Consider the following 23,445-nt stretch of genomic DNA (forward strand, 5'->3'; position numbering starts at 1 on the left):
CTGGGCCACCAGGGAAGCCGTTAAAGTGTCCTGGCTTAATGAAATATGTGGCAAAAGTATGTACTTTTTGAAAAAAAAAAGTCAGTTTTGAAAATCACCCTTTTTTTGGGGGGGGGGTGATATTTTACATGAACTATCAGCATGGCCATTAGATAGTGAATACTCATTATACTATTTTCTTTGCTGCCTTTAATATTTGTCACCCAATTGTTTCCCAAAGAATCAGAGGGAACTTACATAGGAGGTACCTAGATGACACAGTCACCCAAAGAAAGAAAGTGAAGTCACTCTGTTGTGTTTGACTCTTTGCGACCCCATGGACTGTAGCCTACAAGGCTCCTTTGTCCATGGGATTTTCCAGGCAAGGGTACTGGAATGGATTGCTATTTCCTTCTCCAGGGGATCTTCCCAACACAGGGATCGAACCCAGGTCTCCCGCATTGCAGGCAGACGCTTTACCATCTGAGCCACCAGGGAAGCCTTACACAGTCACCCAACTGAGGAATAAAGAACAGGTAGGCAATGAGGGTGGGGTGTCAGTCACACTGGAACCCCCAACTAAGAATGGTTCCTGGATTTGTGTACAAACGCGAATCCTGAGCTAACTGGAAGCTTCAGCAAATGCAAATGAGTTGCCTGGATTTCCTTATTTCATAAGGTTGGTAATTAAATACTCTCTGCACCCAAATATGCTTTTAATTTTTAAACAATAATTTTTGTCAAGGAGGAAGAAAAATTAATTGCTCAGCAGTGATTTGATGGTATTTTGCCAGATGAGCTTTTGGTGTACACCTCCTATCTGTAAGATATTTCATTTGAGTCTGGAATGGCAATCCTTACCGAGTTGTTCACTAGTTTTTAATTTAATGTAAACACCTATTCATCGAATCACCTCCCCTTCACTAATTAATTCCTTGCAAAGAGTCAATTTCTTGAGCTTCCAGCAATTAAAAAAGAAAAGTGCCAGGAAAATGTAGCCAGAGTTTTTTTTTTTTTTTTTCCCTTCCACCACTTTTAGAGGCCAGAAAATGTTGTCATGGAGACAACAGCTGGTAGATTATGAGTGACAGGTCTCAAGAGAGAAGTGTCTTGGAAAGGGAAGATCTCAAGTTGGAAAAAAAAGTGAGAAAGAACCACTGCAAGCTCCTTCACTAAGCATTGTGGGGAGCTCAGCTGAAAGAGGTGTTTGAGTGAACAAAGAATAAAAGAAGTATTTCCTCCTTTCTTTCAACTAACATAGGAAATGTTTTTCTTCCAAAGGGGAACAGATTTCTTTTAAGCAGATCTCAAGCATATGTACATATCTTGACATAATTACATTTTAAAATTGGGATTCACACTGATGCACCAAATTGGTTGCCTTAGTAATGAGATATCACCCAGGCAACGGATTTGCTGCTCTTTCGCGAGCAAATCATCTGCTTGCAACTTACAGGGGAGCGGGCTGGGGAAGGGGTGGCAGTGGTCGCTTTCTGGCAGTTATCTGAGAGGAGATAAATAAGAAACAAATTCTTTTTGACATGTCATCATTATTTTCCAAATATGCTTTTATCTTTTTCATTCATCAGTTGGGTGGGAGGAGGAAAAGGGTAGGTGGGGGTAGGAAAAAAGAGAGGAAGGGAGGGAGGGAGGGAGGGAGGAGGATGCTCTGTCATTCCAGGGCTGCTGAAGCATGTTTATTGTTTTAAAAGGGCTTTGCATTTGTCAATATGTAAATACTAAATAGCATCAGCTATTGGCCGACATTATAAATCAACAGAAATTTTCTTCACAATAATAAAAATCAATGACTTATACTGCGTAGTTATTTTAATGGCACTGCTTAGTAACACACGTAGGGGTAACGCTTCAACATTCAAGAATCATTTACTAAATGTCTTGCAGATAGGAAATACTCCTTGGCTTCTTCATAAAGAACATCCATCCTTTCCCATACCTATTTCCATTACCACGACTTACCAACAAATGTTTGACACACTTTCCTGGGGGCTTCCCAGGTGGCACTACTTGCCTGCCAATGGAGGAGATGTAAGAGATCGGGTCAGGAAGATCCCCTGGAGGAGGACATGGCAATCCACTCCAGTATTCTTGCCTGGAGAATTCCATGGACACGGAAGCCAGGTGGGCTACAGTCCAGAGAGCTGCATGGAGTCAGACATGACTGAAGCGACTTAACATGCATGCACACACACTTTCTTGCTGGAGGATTTTGATAGTGGGTGTTTTTCTTCTCCTCTTATACTCTGCTTTCACCTCAATCAGTTTTGACATTCTGGTTATTAATAAACCAGTAGTGATCTCCCAATGGCCAGATTACGTGGGCACTTTCAGCCCTTTATTTTGCTGCATAACTCTGTGTTTGACACTGCTGATCATTCCTTTTTCCTTGAAACCTGCCACTTCCTTTGCTTCCCTGACTCATACATCCAACTTGCTGGGCATCTTGACTTAAATGTCTCAGAGGCACTTCGAACTATACTCGAAGCTATTAATTTCCTCCAAATATGCTCCTGCCTCTGTTCCTTTTCTCTCTTTCTCAGTTGTTAGTGGCACCAGCTGTCTAGGAACCTTCCTCTAACATTGAGGGGGCAGTTTTTATATTAATAATCCCAAGGGCTAGGACTAGTCTACATTTATTACCAAACACAATACTGAATATTTTTGTTTAAATATTTTTGAATATTTTTGTAGAAACACTTGCTCCCTGTTTTTGTCATAGGAAGTTTATAAACAATAACCACAGTGACAATTAACTGCTATGACACCAATGACCCAACTCGAATGAATTCAACCTGTACAAATGGTTTACGGAATAGAGATGAAGAGCCATCTTCCCTACAAATGGCCTTTGAGTAAAATGTGAACTTGACAGAGCGGTTCTCAAACTTTCTGGCATCTCTCCTTCATCCAGAAGGGATAGGCTACCCACTCCAGTTTTCTTGGGCTTCCCTTGTGGCTCAGCTGGTAAAGAATCTACCGATAATGTGGGAGACCTGGGTTCAATCCCTGGGTTGGGAAGATCCCCTGGAGAAGGGAAAGGCTACCCAGTCCAGTACTCTGACCTGGAGAATTCCATGGACTGTATAGTCCATGGGGTCGCAAAGAGTCAGACACAACTGAGTGACTTTCACCTTCACTCACTTCATCCGGAAAGCCTTCTCTTCCAGCTCAGGTAGGTGGCTGGTCTCAGCCCACCTGGCAGTCATTACCTACTCAACAGAGTCATAATTACTCAACTGCACTGGTCTGAGTGCTAACACATCACCCTCCTGACTGGGTTGTCAGCTTCCTCTGGGTGAAGCCCTGTCTTGTTCACTGTACATCCCTCTTGAGTAATGAATGGGAAAGTCCATGTTTATTACTCATTGAAAATGCATGAGTGCCCTTCTCCCACCCAACCATACATCACAGTGTTGGAAAAGACACTTGCTACCCATTTCTTTTCATCTCCTACTGAAAAGACATATCATCATTTGATCAAGGGCACATTTTTCTTTATTTCTTTCAGCCATGGTCAAGCAGCATATTTTTAACCATAAATATTCCCCATGAATAAAGCAGTGAGTGGACTGGCATTGGGGGCAACCTCCCTTATCACCCAGGAAAGCCTCCCCCTCCCTTCCTGTAATTCGGCTTATTCTTTGTCTACAGTCATCCACACACACCTTTCCCAACCTACTCATGGCTTGCAAGTCACTTTTACTACAACAAACAAAAAATCTCTTCTCTTGGAGCATGTAATCTCTGTAAAAGAGTCACTGATCATTTTTCATTACCACACACATGTCAAGAGCTGATTCATATAGGAAACAGCAGTTTTCTTCCCACTGTAGTGAAGATATATCTTAGTTCATATATCCAAGAGTCAATGACTCAGACATCACTGGGTGTCTACCCAGATCATTTAATAAAGGAATTTTGCCAAATTACCTTCTTCTTTCTCTCTGAGCATGATGCCATCATCATCTTTGTGGCTGGTTTTACAAACTTATCTTCAATAGTGTAAGTCACGCCTATTTTTCCTATAGGGAGGGAGTGCACACTGAACGATGCTACTATGGTCTAAGTGAACCATGGAGAAGAGCGTGCATGCAGAAGGCTGGGCCACTGGGCTCAAACCCCAGCTGTGGGGCTCACTATTGGTGAGATTTCCAGCAAGGTACTCTGGCTACTCAGCTGGCTTGAGATCCCTTTCTTTTTAAATGAAAATAGTGATAGACACTCATTTACAGAGATCTTATAAAGATTCAGTTAATATATACAAAGGGCTCAGAATAGTGCCTGTCAGCCAGTAAAGATTACTGTATTAGTAGGTGTCTTGGTTTTTTTTTTTTAATACTTTAAGGGCAAAAGTAATTAATTTCATATGAGAGATAATTATTTTGCTTTTAGTCTGAGAAATCAAACACTTGATTGGTTTCTCAAAGAAGCTGGTAAGCTTTGCTTGAAAAGGATGTGAGAGCCCCATAGCTTCATGCTACTATTTGACAAAGTTTCACAATAAACAATATATCAAGGAACAAGTGAATAACTACACCCATACAGTCTAGTTTTCAGATAATGATTCTATTCACACTTTTCCTCTGGCTGATTTACAAAATTATTCTACTCAGACCTATACTAATCTTTGAGATTACTTATAATTCATAGTGATGTTATTATTCCCAGTTTCGGAATTTGCTGTTTTCATGACATATTCATGTTTTAATGAACCACCTTTAACTCTTCACAAGATCTTTTGTGTGTTTGGGGCTATAATATAATCCAACAATAGGAGTGTGTAAAATGCAAATTTAACAAATATAAGAACATACAAATAATATTAAGTTGCTAATCAGAATAAACCAACCAGGCCAGTCTTTAAAATATACATTTTTTAAGGATGAAATGGTACATCACTGGAAATCATAATTAATGTGATAAAGATCAGTGTGTTTCATTCTTGAAAGTGCCTTAGCTCGAATCTCTAACCACGTGTAGAAAGACATTTCTAAGTCAACTGGGAATAAGCAACATAAACTACACATCAGGTTGTAGGAATGTGTAGGAATTGTTGTTAATTTTATATAGTATTATAACAGTATACTAAAATCCTTATCTGGTACTGGTATGTAAGGACAAAATGATAACATAAATTAGATTTCCTTTCAAAAACACCAGTCCAAAAACACATAAAAACATGTGGTGAATACTAGATAAAATAAGAGTAGTAAAAGACTGATCCTTGTTCAAGCTAAGAGATGGGGACACTACTCTTTCTACTTTTGTGAATATTTGCTATTTTTCACAACAAAAAATATCAAAAAGAAAAAGGAAATACACTTTTTATCAAGCTACATTAAAAAAGTGACTGCTCACTAGACCCTCCAAATGCAATAAATTCCAGAAATGAGAAATAGTATGTTTAACATTCCATGATCAAAATTATAGTAAAACTAAAAATTAATTAATTCCAGACATCCTGGAATGTGAAGTCAAGTCGACCTTAGGAAGCATCACTATGAACAAACCTAGTGGAGGTGATGGAATTCCAGTTGAGGTATTTCAAATCCTGAAAGATGATGCTGTGAAAGTGCTGCACTCAATATGCCAGCAAATTTGGAAAACTCAGCAGTGGCCACAGGACTGGAAAAGGTCAGTTTTCATTCCAATCCCAAAGAAAGGCAATGCCAAAGAATGCTCAAACCACCGCACAATTGCACTCATCTCACATGCTAGTAAAGTAATGCTCAAAATTCTCTAAGCCAGGCTTCAGCAATACATGAACCATGAACATCCAGATGTTCAAGCTGGTTTTAGAAAAGGCAGAGGAACCAGAGTCAAATTTTCAACCTCCGCTGGATCATGGAAAAAGCAAGAGAGTTGCAGAAAAACATCTATTTCTGCTTCATTGACTATGCCAAAGCCTTTGACTGTGCAGATCACAACAAACTGTGGAAAATTCTTCAAGAGATGGGAGTACCAGACCACCTGACCTGCCTCTTGAGAAACCTGTATGCAGGTCAGGAAGCACAGTTAGAACTGGACATGGAACAACAGACTGGTTCCAAATCAGGAAAGGAGTACATCAAGGCTGTATATTGTCACCCTGCTTATTTAACTTATATGCAGAGTATATCATGAGAAACGCTGGGCTAGAGGAAGCTCAAGCTGGAATCAAGATTGCCGGGAGAAATATCAATAACCTCAGATATGCAGATGACACCACCCTTATGGTAGAAAGTGAAGAGGAACTAAAAAATCTCTTGATGAAAGTGAAAGAGGAGAGTGAAAAAGTTGGCTTAAAGCTCAACATTCAGAAAACTAAGATCATGGCATCTGGTCCCATCACTTCATGGGAAATAGATGGGGAAACACTGGAAACAGTGGCTGACTTTATATTGGGGGGCTCCAAAATCACTGCAGATGGTGACTTCAGCCATGAAATTAAAAGATGCTTACTCCTTGGAAGGAAAGTCATGACCAGCCTAGGCAGCATATTAAAAAGCAGAGACATTACTTTGCCAACAAAGGTCCACCTAGTCAAGGCTATGGTTTTTCCAGTAGTCATGTATGGATGTGAGTTGAACTGTAAAGAAAGCTGAGCACTGCAGAATTGATGTTTTTGAACTGTGGTGTTGGAGAAGACTTTTGAGAGTCCCTTGTACTGCAAGGAGATCCAACCAGTCTATCCTAAAGGAGATCAGTCCTGGGTGTTCATTGGAAGGACTGATGTTGAAGCTGAAACTTCAATACTTGGGCCACCTGGTGCGAAGAGCTGACTCATTTGAAAAGACCCTGATACTGGGAAAGATTGAGGGCAGGAGGAGAAGGGGACAACAGAGGATGAGATGGTTGGATGGCATCACTGATTCAATGGACACGAGTTTGGGTAAACTCCGGGAGTTGGTGATGGACGGGGAGGCCTGGTGTGCTGCAGTCCATGGGGTCACAGAGAGTTGGACACAACTGAGAGACTGAACTGAACTGAACTGAAAAATTAACAAAAAAGTCAGAAAGTGAAAAAAAAAATACACTCAAAACATTTATCACCTGGAAATTATTTAAAAAATTTTTTTAAATAACATTTTTTTGGGAAATAGGAAATCTAGATATATAATAATGCATGAAACCCTATAGATATAGTAAAAGTGGTTCTCAGAACAAATTCCATAGTCCATTATTAATAACTGTGAAAGAATAAAATGCATGAAATGTCCAACTCCAGAACTGAGAGGAAGAGAATCTCCTGCTTGCTTCTTCTTTTTACATTCCCAAAAAAGAGGAATTGATGAAAATAAAAAGTAAAATCAATAAATTAAAAACAGGAAAATGGTGGTACTAACAAGAGAGCTGGTTCTTGAAAATGCATTACTAACTAAAGTTGATAATAAAGAGTGAGTACCAGTCAAATACACAAAATGAGTGATCTGAGGGAATGATGAAAAAGGAAATGAAAAGAAACATAAGAGACAACTTTGTTCAACTCTGTTGAATTAAATTTGAGAAACTGAATGATTTTCTAAGAAAATATAAGTCCAAAACTGACCCAAAACAGACTAATTCTTTTAAGGAACTATAAGAAAACACTGCTGATCTATTGATAAAAGAACCCTATATGTTGTAGAATATTTACACAGTATCAGTTTGCTAGTGGAAAACCAAATTTATTATTTTAAAATAAAAAAGGTCATTCACTACCCTACAATTCCATCTAGAACTCCACTTTAAAATTAGAAACAATCACATATCATTTTAGCCTACATTTTGAGAATTTATTTCACAGCTTGAGGAACCTTTCTTGGCATTCCATCATCCCTTTTTCTCTTTCACTCTTTTCCATACTTTCTCCTTCACTCATTCCTTTGTTCTACTCTATACTGCCTTTGTAGTGTAGCAGTGAAAGTCACTCAGTCGTGTCCGACTGTTTGGGACCCCACGGACTATAGAATCCATGGAATTCTCCAGGCCAGAATACTGGAGTGGGTAGCCGTTCCCTTCTCCAGGGGATCTTCCCAACCCCGGGAATGAACTCAGGTCTCCTGCATTGCAGGCAGATTCCTTACCAGCTGAGCCACAAGGGAAGCCCATACTGTCTTTGAGATTGCATCAATTTTGCTATGATCTCATAATCAAACTACAACCATCCTCTAATTAGGAAGCTACCAGATGAGCAAAACTAAAATTCTGAGAGACAAGATTCAATGGAATGCTACTCAGCCATAAAAAAGAACGAAATAATGCCATTTGCAACAACATGGATGAACATAGAGGTTGTCACACTAAGTAAAGTTACTCAGATAGACAAATCTATGACATTGCTTATTGTTGTTGTTTAGTTGCTAAGTCAGAGAAGGTGATGGCACCCTACTCCAGTACCCTTGCCTGGAAAATCCCATGGATGGAGGAGCCTGGTGGGCTGCAGTCCATGGGGTCGTGAAGAGTCGGACACGACTGAGTGACTTCCCTTTCACTTTTCACTTTCATGCATTGGAGAAGGAAATGGCAACCCACTCCGGTGTTCTTGCCTGGAGAATCCCAGGGACAGGGGAGCCTGGTGGGCTGCCGTCTATGGGGTCGCACAGAGTCAGATATGACTGAAGTGACTTAGCAGCAGCAGCAGCAGTCACTAAGTTGTGTCCAACTCTTTGCAACCCCATGGACTGCAGCCCGCCAGTCTCCTCTATCCATGGGATTTCCCAGGCAAGAACACTGGAGTGGGTTGCCATTTCCTTCTCCAATGCATGAAAGTGAAAAGTGAAAGTGAAGACGCTCAGTCATATCCGACTCTTCACGACCCCATGGACTGCAGCCCACCAAGCTCCTCCATCCATGGGATTTTCCAGGCAAGATAAAACAGATAACTAGTAACGACCTACTGTATAGCACAGGGAACTCTTTGAGAGTGATAGGGTTGTTACTAACATTTGTAACAGACAACAGTCATCAACCAGGAAGGTTCCAATCAAACTGAGAGATATGGTCATCCTGGTTTAGAGTCAAAGCCTGAATCTGGTCAATCTCTTAGCTAGGTATAAAGAAGAAACACATAGTGTCAGATCTGTGACAACAAACCATCCCCCGGATAAGCACTGAAGATCAAAAGCAAGGATCTGGATATATACAGAACAGATGTGGCAAAATAACTTACTATGGCAGACAAAAAACAGAGATTCAACTTTCAAATTTACAAGCTGTCTTAAGAAAGATAACAGAACAGAGTAAAGGCAATATTAAAAAAAAATTAACAGAAGAAAACTGTTTTAAGATGAAACAGAATTTTAAGATTCCCCTCCAAAAGTTTTTCTCTGAGTTCTAGGCAAAATAAATGAACAAGACCAACACTTAGAAATATCTTGGCAGTTGGGAGGGAAGAAAAACTTTTATAATTTGCACATGATGTAATCTTTTACCCAGAAAAATGAATAGAATCAATAAATATGAATCAAGAAAGGCTTCATTTTGGATACAGATAAACCAACATAAGCCAAATCCAATGGACATAGGAGCCTGTATGGTTACAGACCATGGGGTCGCAAAGCATTGGACATGACTTAGCGACTGAGCCTGCAAGCAAACACATGCAAGCCAATACTATTTCTCTATACCAACACTGCCATGTAGAAAATCTAATAAATACACAATAATAAAATCCCAACAGCTACAAAAATAATAAAGTATCTAGGAATTTACCATGAATTCATAAGGTCCCTCTTAAGTCTAAAAGTCAATAAAATTATCTAAATAAGCCTATTCTATACTCTTAAGATGATTTAATATTATAAAAATGTTAATCCTTTCAAATTAATCTATAAATTCAATGCAACTGTAATAAACAGTATTGTTGAATTTCATGAACTCAGTAAACACACATTAAAATTCATATTACAGAATAAAGGTCTATGTATACAATAATCAACCTCAATAAAGAGTAGGGAAAAAAAAAGTACAGAAGATGGACTTATCATATACTAAGACATACAACAATAAAAAGTGTGTGTCATTGAGTGTAATGAGAGGCAGATATAAAAATGGAACCCCACACAGTGCTCAGAAACAGAATACATGTAATATATATGTATATATAAAAACTTCATACACAATAAAAGTGGCACCACAAATTAACAGGAAAAGAATAGATTATTTAGTAGGTGACACTGAGAAAACTTGCTCATCATATAGAAGAACACGAAACTGGATTCCTTTAGAGAACCACACACTCAGGTGGATTTTGAATGGATTAAAGACCTAAATGTGAAGGGTAAAACTATACAGTTCATAGAAGAAAACACAGGAGAGTACCTTTGCGACCTGGAGACAAGGCAAGCCCTCTTAGACAAAATTCCAAAACACAAAGGATAAGGCAAAAAAAGTTGAAGATTTTCAATTATGTCAAAATTAAGGATTCCCTTCAACAAAGCATATTAGAAAGTTCAATAGAACCCCTACAGTAGGAGAATATATTTATAATGTCTGAAGTGAAAGAGAGACTAATGTCTAAAACAGTCCAGGAATTCCTGCTCATCAACAAACAATGATACTAACTCCAGAAGAAAAGCGGATGAAAGACAGGAATGGGCAGTTTACAGGAAACCCCCAAAAGCAAACACGCATTTAATTAGATGTTCAAGTTTAATGGTAATCAGAGAAAGAGGAAATATAATAAAACAGCGTGATCTCATTATACTTGGTAGTCTGGCAAAATCTAGGTACCTGGATGATATTGAAAATGATGTGGGCACATAGTAACCTCTACATGCAAACTGGTGATGTGCAAACTGGCAGGCATTCTGGAGAGGAGCAGCCAGGTCTACACATGCCCAACGACCCAGCCACCCTTCCCTTGATGGATACTCCATTCTCACAGAGGGTCATGAATTCTTTTTTTATCAGTTTTTACATTAAAACGTTTCATACAGAAGGTATGGAAATGGGTAAGGGGAATAAAAAGAAATAGTGAGCGAATGAAATGAAAAGGGACCCTGCACAGATCAATGATGACAGGTACCATGATCTTAGGAGCAGTGATAAGTCAGCACTACACACTTCAGTCAAGGGCTGGCAGTGGGTCATGATGGGTGAGACAGCTGGTTTCAAACGAGTTGGTCAAGTTTTTGAATGACAAGACAGAAAAAAGTTCTCTATGCAGTTAAGATGAGGCTAATGATCCAGTTGACCACGAGACAAAAATCAGACTACTTCAAACATCTCTCTGATTTTGAATATCAGAAGACAAAATATCTTTGGCGTTTGGAGGATAAAATTGATTCTTGTTGTTGTGTACTAGAGAAACCAAGACATTGTAAAGCAATTATCTTCCAATTAAAAATAAATGTAAAAAGATAGTTTAAAAAATTGAACTCACACAGGTAAGTTTTCCATGTGCAAAGGCAACAGAAAATACTCTAACAGATGCATAGATGCAAAAAAAATACATAATTGTGAACATTTCTTGACTCAAAGAAAGCATTCAACTCATTTTTTTTTTTTTTAAGAACATAAAATCAAAGCCTTATCCTCGTATAGAAAATGTAAGATTACCTTTTGTAGAAAGAGGACAATCCTTACAAGCATCTGAGCGCGGAGCTCTTCCAAGGTAAACAATGTTCGGGGTGTTCGAATGAAAATTTTGGTCTTCCCATAAGCCACATCATCCTGAAAGCCACAGTATTCGACCAGTTTCTTAACAGCCTCTTTGTCTGAGGGGAGGTCATGGTTGGGCCAGGTGAATTCAGAGATCATTTTGTACCTTGATGGGGAAAAACAAACAAACAAACCAGGACATGGATTAAGGGAGAAAAACCATGTGGTATCAATAGAGGCAGAAAAGCTATTCAATAAAATTCATGCTTCACAGAAAGGAAAAAAAAAAACTTCTTAGCAAACTCAGAATTGAGATGAATTTCATTAGCCTCATCAGAGACACAGAAAAAGGCTTCAATAAAATATATAATACTCCTTTAGGATAATAACTCTTACTAAACCAGGGTTAGAAGGGTATTCCTTAATTTAATAAAAGCTATTTGCCAAAAACTTGCAGCAAATATTATCTGTAACATGGCAACCTTGGAAGCATTCTCTTTGCAAACAGAAACAAGACAAGGATGCCTCTATCGTGGGTTTTTGAAAACATTACTTAAGAACAACATGACTCGTTTCAAAGGAAATCAACCAGATCTTCAGATAAACTATCATCAGTAAAAGAAAACTAAGCCGTGTTCTACACGTAAGGTTAATACACAAAAATCATTTGCAATTCTACATACAAGTAGCCACCAGTTCCTCAATATGTGGGCCTCTTATAAGTTAGTTTACCACACACCAGCTTCTTGGTGACGGTGATCATGAGCAAGACAGAAGTCAAAGTCTCAGCCTTGCGTAACCTAATCTCACAAGCAACATTCCATCACTTTTGCCATAGTCCATTTTGCTAGAAGCAATTCACGAGGGCCAGCCCACTCTCCTGGGAAGAGGAGTACGCGGGCATGAACACCAGGAAGTGGGGATCAGTGGGACCAGCTTGGAAGGCTGCCTACCACAGTGCTTTCCCCCTATCCTTGGTGCAAAGTTGTTTACATGGAGTCAAATTTAGTATATTTTTCACTCACTGCATCTGAATTTTAAGTCTTAGTGAAAGACGTTCTCCTAACACTTAGATTACAGGGTAATTCACTTAGGGGTTCTTCTAGGACTTGTATGTTTCCATTTTTTACATTTGGAGCTATGATTCATTTTTAATTTATCTTGGTATATGGAATGGATCCAACTTTACTTCTGAAAAAACTCTATTTCCAATATTATTTACTAAAAAGTCAGTCTTTCTCCCTCTGAGTTAATACGCTATTTTATCATATGCTAAATTTTCATATGTACTTTAATTCATTTCTAGGCTTTTTGGTCTGTTTCACTGCTCTCTCTGCCCATCAGTACCACATGGTTTTAATTATAGATGTTATATTTTAATATCCAGTGGTCTTTTCTCTTTCTTTTCCTTTTAAAGGTCTTTCTAGATATTCTTGGATGTTTATTTTTCTATATGAACTTTAGAAGTAATTTGCATACGGAAAAACAATCACAAAACAACAAATCCTTGTGGGTATTTTTTGGGTTCCCATGCATTAAATTTGGCTATGATGTCCAGTTGTCCCACCCAAGAACCAGGGATTGGTTCAAATCTACTTTTGCGCCTTCCAGGACTCTTCATATTTTCCTCCTAGGAATTTACCCATTTCTGGTTAAGATAATATGTATCTAAGGGGCATCTGACTCCTCCTTCTTGATATTTCTCTCTTTTCCTAGTTTCTATCTCAGCTTCGGTAGCAGTATGCTCTTCCTGGATTCCTTCTGTCTCTGGATATTTCTTCTCAATCTCATTTTCTGGCTACTGTTCTTCACTACTGGACCTCGAAATGTTGGAGTGCCCCAGGGCTCATATCAAGCCCTCGTCTCTCTATGTACAACCTCCCACATCACCTCATCTATTCCGTCCATTTCATTTTTCAACTCAAGCAATTATTATCCCAAGCCCAGTTCTCAATTCTGAATTTCACTCTCACATATCCAGTGCCTAAACAGACCTTGCTGCTGCTGCTGCTGCTAAGTCGTGTCAAGTCGTGTCCGATTCTGTGCAACCCCATAGACGGCAGCCCAGCAGGCTCCTCTGTCCCTGGGATTCTCCAGGCAAGAATACTGGAGTGGGTTGCCATTTCCTTCTCCAGGCACTTTAAATTCTTCTTTCAGTCCTTCCAACCACAAAGTCATTGGTTACCAAAGCCAGAATCCTGGGAATCGCATTTGATTCCTGCTCTTCTCTATCATTCCTTCTCATTCATCATCGAGTCTATTGATTCCACCTCCAAAACATGTTTAAAATTCAGCTACTCTCATCTTCACCGCCACAATCCTAAGAGAAGCCACCATCAAGTTCACTACAGCAGACTCCTAAACTGTTTCCCTTTTCTTCTTCAATCCATTCTGCATATCCAGCAGTCACAGCAGTGTTCCCAAAAGCCTCACAGCATTTTTATCTTTTACTGCTCTCCTGCTTTCATTGCTCTGCTCCAACAGCCTTGGCCTTCTTCAGGGTCTCAGTGTTGTGGTTGCCTCTTTCTTGCTTTGAGGCCTTGTACATGCTGTTCCCACTGCCTGGAATACTTTTTTTTTTTTTTTTAATGGAAATCCTGATTTTTTAAAAAAAATGTATTTATCTATTAGGCTGCGTGAGGTTTTAGTTGGGACATGCAGGATCTTCCATTTTAGTTGCAGCATTTGAAATATTTAGTTGCAGCATGTGAACTCTTTGCTGCGCCATGTGGGGTCTAGTTCCCTAACCAGGGATGGAACCTGGGCCCCCTGCATTGGCCTAGTCTTAGCCATTGGGCCATCAGGGAAGTTCCCTGGAATGCTTTTTTTTTTAAAGCTACTCTTTGAAAGGCGGAGACTTCTCATCTTCTAGTCTTTTTTGATGTTCCTCCATCAACCATCATCCCCATTATTCCTAAAACAACCAGTTGTGTTTCTTTTCCTCACACCATTCATCTCAGTTTGTAATCATATTGATTTGAGGGTCTGTCTGTTGAATGTCCGTCTATAAGTATCACGAAGGTGGAGATTTTGTTTTGTTCCTCACTATATGCCACGTGCCTATCATGTTGTCTGCCACACAGTGAGGAGAGAGATATCTGTTGAATAAAAGAATGGAAGAAAATACATTTAAAAGTCTAGTCACTTGCCAGATAGAGACAGAAACCCAAACCGAAGAGTTCTGATACAAAGAGAGAGGTAACGATGTGCAATATCACATGAAAAAAGGAAATAAAATTCAAAAACTTGCCAATTAATTATGAAAGTAGAATAAGAGTCAACAGGCAGTAATGGTGTGTGTTCAAAGTTTTAGGCATTCTGCAGGAACTAGAAGAAATCGTACAGCCGCACTGCTCAGCTAACACGTCCGGGTAATGGTGCCCTTCCTCCCTTTCCTATGGTTGATGGCACAACCCCAGTTCTCCAGCAAACCAGCATCCTGAACTTGCAAATTAAAAAGCTGAACTCATCTGCTTTCTGACAACTAGTTTTTAACCTCCCTGGAAGACTTTAGCAGCTTTTAAGGTTATCAGTACCTTTAAAATCCTTCTCTCTCTCTTTTGATAAAAGAATGAAAGTGACAAGTAGAAGTCTAGGCTCAAAGCTAGCTTACAAAAAAAAATCTGCAGAATCTAAAAACACAAACTCACTGTGGAAATGTTACTTTTTCTCCCACCAAGACTGAAAACATTCGTCCAGTGTCCTACACACTTTCCATCCTACCGCATACAGCACTGTTAATCAGTTCAATCAGAATATGTAAATATTATATTTATAGGAAAATACATTCTTTTCCCTGTCTTGTTAATTAACATTTCTATCCTTCCCATAAACAGCACAAGTCTTTACTTCTCTATATTCCTCATTCCCATTTTAATTTTTGTTGCAAATGATTACTACCGATATCCTTCCCCGCTCCCCGCCACCCCCCTGTTATAATGGAAACCACTTGTATAGATTTCACAAGAAGTTTTACTGACTTATTTGTTCAATATTGCTTTTTTGCATTCCACATTTCCCTTCTGCATTTAGGAAAATGGAAAATGGAAAAAGGAAAAGCATTCCTTTTTGCTAAAGTACACCCTTTTGAAGATTTTTCAGAGAAGTCTAGGGATAGTAAATTTTCTGAACTTATATATGTCCGGAGATTTATTTTGTTTTTATTTTGCCCACGCTCTTTTTTTGGGTCTGTGCTGGGTCTTCACCGTTGCATGTGGGTTTTCTCCAGTCGCAGTGAGTGGGGTCTACTCCCTAGCTGCAGTGCTCGGGCTCCTCACTGTGGTGGCCTCTCTCGTTGTGGTGCACAGGCTTAGTTGCCTCACAGCATATAAAATCTTCCCGAACCTGGGATGGAACCTGTGTCCCTTGCATAGGCAGGCAGACTCTTTACCACTGGACCACCAGGGAAGTTCCCTGCCCACACTCTCGAATGATAACTTGGCATGGAATAAAATTCTAAGTGTAAACTTCATTCCCCTTCACAGTGCAGATACTGCTCCTTTGTCTGTTTACGCTGAATGTCGCTAATGAGAAGTCTGATGACAGTATGAGTCTCATTTCCTCACCCGTAGTTTGCCTTTCTTCTTGGGAACTCTAAGCCTTTTTCATTATGCCCAGAGTTCTGAAAGTGAACAGAACGTAAGTCCATTTAAAAAATTCGTATGTTTCACACTTGGTGTATTCTTTCAATCTGACCCCTGGACTCTTCTTTCCTTCTAGCGCTCCCGCTAAAGGGCTTTTGGCCCTCCTGGATCAAACTTACACTTGGTGTGACCTTTCTTTAGAAGGTTGCATCTCTTTTTCTCTGTGATGCGGTCTGGGAGAAGTCTTCAGCTTGATATTCTAGCTCGATCTTCTAGCTCACTAACTCATTTAAAAGAAGTTTAGTTTGAAAAAAATTTAATTATGGTAAATTTTATGTATCGTAAAATGCACACATTTAAATACACAATTCAGTAAGTTTTGAAAAATGTGTACACTCATGAAACTGACATGTCAATCAAGATGAAGATCATCTACATAATCACAAAGAGCTCCCCTATTAGCTTTCCCCCTTTCCAGCCAACTCTCAACCGAGAGCAAAGCACTGCTCTGATTTTTATCTGTTCATGAGCTTCATATAAATGGCAGCATAAAGTATGTCCTCTCTGGTGACTCCTTTTCACATAATGTTTTATTCATCCATGCTGTTGGTGTAGTATCAGCTGCTCATTATCTCTCTTTTTTTTTTGGCCACACTGCATGGCATGTGGGATCTTAGTTCCCTGACCAGGGATTGAACCCACACCCCCTGCATTGGAAGAGTGGAGTCTTAACCACTGGACCACCAGGGAAGTCCCTGTTCATTCTCTTTAATGCTGACTTGTAACCATTGTATGATGACACTATAAATTGCTGACTCATTCTATTGCTGGACAATTCACTCTAATTGTGCTTAATTTGGTTTTCACTTTCCAAATCCCTAATTGGTTCTTTTTAACAACAACCTGTTCTTGTTTTGAACTTCATATTCCTACTTTAGGACCAAAACTCTCTCCTTTATCTCTCTGAGAATATGAATAGGCTTTTTCCAAGGTCATCTACTCCTTGCTCTAGTTCCTTGGATGTGAGGTTTTTCCTTTGTGGAGCTTATTGGTTCTTTCTCATTGGTCTGGTCTTTCTCAGATGTTTGATTGTTATCTCATCTTCTACCCTAGAATCCTTCTTCCTACATGTACAACTTGGCCTTTGTTGGCCTCTTGTAAGGTGGCTACTTTTGCTTCCTGAATCTTGGCCAATATACCTATGATGTCTCCCTTGCAGTTGCCCAGGTGGTTATTTGTCCTGGCCATTACGGCAACCTCTCAGTGCTGCAGCTGGGATAAACTCCAGACTGTAGCTGAGATGTCTCCTGAACGCCAGCTGAAGCCTCACCAGGCAGTCTTTCCTTAAAACTGTGACCTCAGCATACTTCTGGGTCTACATGTCTGCCTCCTATCATATTTAGGAGTGATTCACATCTTTAAGGCTCACTGAGCATCCCTCTTTTGATTTCATAGTGTAGCTGTGCCTTTACTTGGCTTTATTTATTTATTTATTTTTATTTATTTTTTTACTTGGCTTTAAACACACATATTTTATATCACTGGGGGATGTTCTGGAGTGGGAATGGGAGATTTAAGATTGTACTCCTAAGACTATCATATCTGAAATTCATAGGTTCTTTTTAACCTTTTCTATTTTTACATGAGTATTAGAAAACATAATCCAATCCTTGTAGCATGTCTTCTGTGCCAAAAAAAACACACCAAGCATCTTGAGTTGAAAGTAAAATAAGTACAGAAACAGACTAAAAGTGAGTAAGGATATGCACTTGCAAAATTCCTTGTCCCCGCCAAATCAAGCTTGCTTATTCTCTTACTTCAACTACTCTCCATGGCTTCCTCTTTGTCTCATGATATTTTTTAGTTAGATAGATATACATTTTAGATAAATAATTCTTTCAGTTCAGCCCCATCCTATAGCTGCCCATTCCCACCCTGTCTTTCTAATACTCGACTTCTGCTGATCTTACATAGGTGACAACACAAAAGTAAACACTACCATCGAGTACTTGCTAGAATGCTGAGTAATGACAAGGGATGAGTAATCTTCCTATTAACATCATCTGACACTGAAATCAAGACAAAATGAACACATTCCTACTCTACAGCCTCAAAAAAAAAAAAAGAAAAACCAAATTTAAAGAACAGCATGATCTCAATAAAGAAAATGATCAGTTTTGAGCATGACTTTCTGATCAGCAGAAAATTGTCTCATTTTTCTAGGCTATTCTGCTATAATGTTTTATTCATTCCAAGAGTCTCCAATTAGCCTGAATCCCTTTCACTTCTGCACACAAGTAGCTGAACACTGGTGGAGAAGAAAAGCTGATGCTGAGGGGGGTGGGGGTGGGGTCTCACTATACACTTACAATCTCAAACCTCAAATGGGTGCTCAGGTCTTCCTGGTAGCAAAACCACTGGGAAAGAGTGGGAAAGCTCTCCCGCTCTCTAAAATGAGTATTTGTGTTTTCTTGTCAACCCCCCTCACCACCTCTCTTGATCCTCACTCTCAGGCTCACGACCTTGCCTCATACTTCAAGAAGAAATAGAAGCAATCAGACAGGAGCATCTTCATTGGTGCTATCAGTCGGCCTTCGAGGCTTCCTGCCTTGGTTTTCATATTCTCTGCCTTTCGTCCTGTTGCTAGGGGAGAAGGAGGCCTGCTCCCATCTAAAGCTGACCAACCTTCCACTTGTGCTGGGATTTCACTCCTTGCCTTCTCAAGGAGGTTATTCTTTCAGTTACCGCCCTCCCTTCTGCATGGCTGGTTTCTCGCTCTGTTCTGAATCATCGCCACCTGCATTTTGAACATTTTCTAGAGTCTCCTTGCCTTCACATTCCACTCTGGCTGCTGCTTCCATTCTTCTCTGTTCTCATTCACAACACACATCCTTGAGTTGTCCATGGACATCCAACTCCTTGCTTCACCTTCCCATCCTGCTCAAATGGGGCTCTGACCAGCTCTTTCTCCTCTGACTTCTGTGCTGCCTGGTCTAATGGTTAAGCTTCTGCTTTTCTCTTACTGGATGGCATAGTAATATTAAATATAATTGTACTTCTCTTCTTGAAATGCCATCTTCCCTTGGCTTCTGTGACCTAACCCTCTTCTGATATTTCTTCTCTCTCATTGGTCACTTCTTCCCCTATCTTTGCTGGTTCTTTCATGTCAGACCACAAGCCTAAATGTTGGCATGGGCCTTCTCTTCTTTTCTATCAGGTCCCAAGACTTTATATATAATCTATGTATCAGTAGACCTTCCCTGGTGGCTCAGAGGTTACAGTGTCTGCCTGCAATGCAGGAGACTTGGGTTCGATTCCTGGGTTGGGAAGATCCCCTGGAGAAGGAAATGGCAACCCACTCCAGTATTCTTACCTGGAGAATCCCATGGACGGAGGAGCCTGGTGGGCTACAGTCCACAGGGTCGCAAAGAGTTGGGCACGACTGAGCGACTTCACTTACTTACTTACTTACTTACTTATGTATCAGTAACCCCAAACTTCCTATTTCCAGCCTGGAAGTCTTCACAGAACTCCAGATTTATATGTCTAGTAGATTATTTAGTATTTCTACCTAGGCAGGTAGGTTCTAAAGAACCATTTCAAACCTAACATAGTCAAGAGACAAATCTTGATTCCATCTTTGCCCTAGTTCTGTGTCCCCCTCTTCAAACTTCTCTTCCCCAATCTTTCTTATCTCAGAAAATGGTACCATGCTTATCCAGATGCTCAAGCAAAAATCTACATTTTACCCTTCATCCCTCTCTACTCCTCTCTCACTGAGTCAATCCATTAGCAAGTCTTGTCTACTTTCCCCCAAAACCTATCCTAGTGGACCTATCAGTCCACTACTCTTGGATCTACAATAATTCCTTGTTCAAGGCACTCTCACTGAGCTGCCTCTCCTGGATTCCTGCAATAGCATCTCTAAATGTCTCCTTGCTTCCTATTCACACAGCAGCCACAGTGATCTCTTAAAACATCCATAAGATTGTGTGGCTTCCTGCATAAAATCCACCAATGGTTTTCTACCACCCTTGGCCAAAATCTAAACTGTTTAGTCTGGATGACAACATGCAACATGATCTGGCCCCCGTCCATCTCTCTGATCTCAACCCACACCACTGCCCTGTTGCTCAGCATCCTCCAACCATACTGGATGATGTTTGGTACCTAAAACAAGACACTTATTTCTGCAAGGGAGACTTTTCTCCACTGTTTCCTCTGCTTCACCTGCTCTTTTTCTTTGACCTTTGTATGGCTGACTCCTTACATTCATTACTATCTACTTAGAGACTCCTCACCAACCAATATTTTATGTGTTTATTCATTCATATTTTTGTGAAATCTGTAGTCTACAAAATAGGAAATGTTGAATAAATATTTTAAAATAAATGAAAAGATGGGATTTAAAACAGTATTTTTAAGTCTCAGGTGTCAGCTAGTATTATTGTTACCAATAATAAATAATAATAGCAATGACACCTTATATCGTGTGATTACTATATGCCGGGTTCCCATTCTAGGTGTTTATTTTATACATGTTATCTCATTTCAGCCCCAGCAGCCTTATCAAGTAATTACTATTATTATTCCCATTTAAAAAATTAATTTTCTCCATTCTACACATAGGAAACAGAGGCAACTGGAAAGTTACATGATTTTCCCAAGGTCAAAAATCCCGGTCAAAGCCAGGATTCAATCAGGTTGACTAATTTTAGGGCTTCCATGATGATCTACTTAGTATCTTTTTATTATGATCGTTACTAATATCAGTAATGATAAGCAGCATTAACTGAACTTCTACTATGTGCCAGGCACCTAGGCTTTCCACTTTGGTTAATTTAATTCTCACAACAAAAGCCTTATAAGGTAGCGTTGCTATACTCATTGTGCAAATGCAGAAACAAAGAAGTTAAATTTCTAGCTCCAAGTCATGCAACAGACGTGTGGTATAGCCAGGATTCCAACCCACCTGTGACTCTAAATCCTTGTTTTTTCTCTTATACTACATGCTTATATTTTCCCAAGGAGGAATCCATTTATTCCCCATGGTCCATAAACCACAAACTCAAGGGGTCTCCTGCCAATTCTAGGAACGTCTTTCATATTTGTAGTTTCCTCAACTCTTCTGTTCACTCAACAAATATTTAGACCGCCTGATACGAGCAGATGCGTTGCTTAACACAGGGAGGGCTCCATAAGTCTCAGTGTGCTCTCGGGTTTCTCTGTTTCATCTGTTCTCACCTGTGAAGAAACTTCTCGTAGGTCTGGCGGAAGGCAAAGCCTGCCCGACGCACCCTCACGTTTTCTAGGAGTCCAAGATACTCTACTTGATGCCGGCAGCGTTCATCATCAAAGATCTGTGGGGATTTCATGTCGTTGGGTTTGATGCAACGTACATAATATGGTTCCTAAAGAAATAAACCGGCAAATGGTAAGCTTCAGTGGAGAAAAATCTCAGACTAAAGACACTAACATGAAAAGGAATGCATTTGAGTCAGTTCTAATGAGGTGGATGAACCTAGAGCCTACAATACAGAGTAAAGTAAGTCAGAGAAAAACAAATATCATATATTAATGCATATATATTTCCCTGGTGGCTCAGAGGTTAAAGCATCTGCCTCCAGTGCGGGATACCTGGGTTTGATCCCTGGGTCGGGAAGATCCCTTGGAGAAGGAAATGGCAACCCACTCCAGTATTCTTGCCTGGAGAATCCCATGGACGGAGGAGCCTGGTGGGCTACAATCCACAGGGTCGCAAAGAGTCGGACAGGACTGAGCGACTTCACTTTCACTTTCTTTCAATGCATATATATGGAATCTAGAAGGATGGTACTGATGAACCTCTTTGCAGGGCAGCAGTGGAGATGCAGACAGACAGAACAGACTTATGGACACAGTAGGGGAAGGAGAGGGTGGGATGAATTGAGAGAGGAGCATGGAAACACACACATCACCATATGTTAAAGAGACAGCCAGTGGGAATGTGCTGTATGATGCAGGGAGCTCAAACCTTGGTGCTCTGTGACAACCTAGAGGGGTGGGGTGGGGAGGGAGGTGGGAGGGAGGTTCAGGAGGGAGGGGACATAGGTATACCTATGGCTGACTCATGCTGATGTATGGCAGAAACCAACACAATACGGTAAAGCAATTATCCTCCAATTAAAAATAAATAAAATTTTTTAAAAAGACACTATGACTAACATGTAATTAGTGTTAACTGTGTCAAATTAAGCTTTGTGACTCTAATTTCTCAGGCACAGACTTGTGAAAAATTCTTCCTTTCTCTTCAATTTAAGCTTGGAAGTTCTCAGGCATTCAGCTACATTTTTGTATTATTATGTTTTAGGATTCATCAGGAAGAGTAGAAGTGGAATAAAACTAGCGTGTAAATAATTGAGACAAGTAAACATCAAGTTTTTGTGTATTTACAGAAACATGATTAAAAGTAACAGAAGTAATTTAATAGAAAGAGTCAGAAGCTATGATAAAGACGCATTGCAATGAAGAATATAAAATATTAGGCTCAGCTCTGGCACATAGATGTGCTCGATTCAGCTTTGAATCATTACAGTCCTTCAAACTGGAATAGTTTCTTTGGAATATCAGTGTTTTTAGATGCTTAAATGGAGCAAAAGAAATCTAGACAAAGATTATATACAAAAATGGGCCTCCAATTACTTCCATAAATAGTTTTGCAAATATAATGTTTGGAACAAGATAAAAGTTAATCAGATATACAAGAAGCCAAGATAACATGAATTAGAAATAGCAAAACAATATACAAAATAAAAAGATCTGCAGGGGTCCAGATGTTGGGATTAGCAGATAGAAATATCAAAACAACTATATTTAGCATGTTCAAGATGACAAAAGGCAATATTAAGAATGTTTTAAAGAACCAGAACTATAAAAAAGAACCAAACCAAAGAGAAGACCAAGGACTTAAAGATGCAATAGTAGAAATTAAGAACTCAGTGGACCAGTAGAAGAGTACATTGGAAATAGTTCAAGAAAAAAATAGTAAACTAGAAGGAAAGTGAGAAGAATTTTCCCAGAATGGATCATGGAGAGACAAAAAGACAGAAAATAAAGAAGAGAGGTTAAGAGGCATAGAAGACATCCAGTGAGATGCTTTAATTAACTGGAGTCCTACGGAGAGGAGACAGAAGGGACAGAAGCAATATTTAAAGAGCTAATAGTCAAAGACTTGGCAAAACAGATGAATATCAATCAAGCTGGAACAAACTGAAAAAGTGCTACAAACTGCAAGCAAGATTAAAAAAAAGTCTACACCTAG

General features: G+C 39.6%; 1 protein-coding gene across 10 annotated transcripts in view; it reads right to left on the reverse strand.

The window, feature by feature from the left end:
* MYO1D (myosin ID) overlaps positions 1 to 23,445 on the reverse strand; it is a 361,374-nt gene that overhangs the window by 179,358 nt on the left and 158,571 nt on the right. For 9 of the 10 annotated variants that reach the window (XM_055577237.1, XM_055577238.1, XM_055577236.1 and 6 more), the window contains exons 15-16: positions 21,390 to 21,556; positions 11,521 to 11,728 (exon numbers count right to left, since the gene is read on the reverse strand). In XM_055577237.1, the coding sequence (XP_055433212.1) occupies positions 11,521 to 11,728; positions 21,390 to 21,556 (375 nt within the window). Of the gene's footprint in view, positions 1 to 9,766; positions 11,263 to 11,520; positions 11,729 to 21,389; positions 21,557 to 23,445 lie in introns of those variants that run through there. The other variant, XM_055577241.1, reaches the window with a different exon arrangement.

This window comes from Bubalus kerabau, chromosome 4, assembly GCF_029407905.1.
Source record: "Bubalus kerabau isolate K-KA32 ecotype Philippines breed swamp buffalo chromosome 4, PCC_UOA_SB_1v2, whole genome shotgun sequence".
NCBI lineage: Eukaryota > Metazoa > Chordata > Mammalia > Artiodactyla > Bovidae > Bubalus > Bubalus kerabau.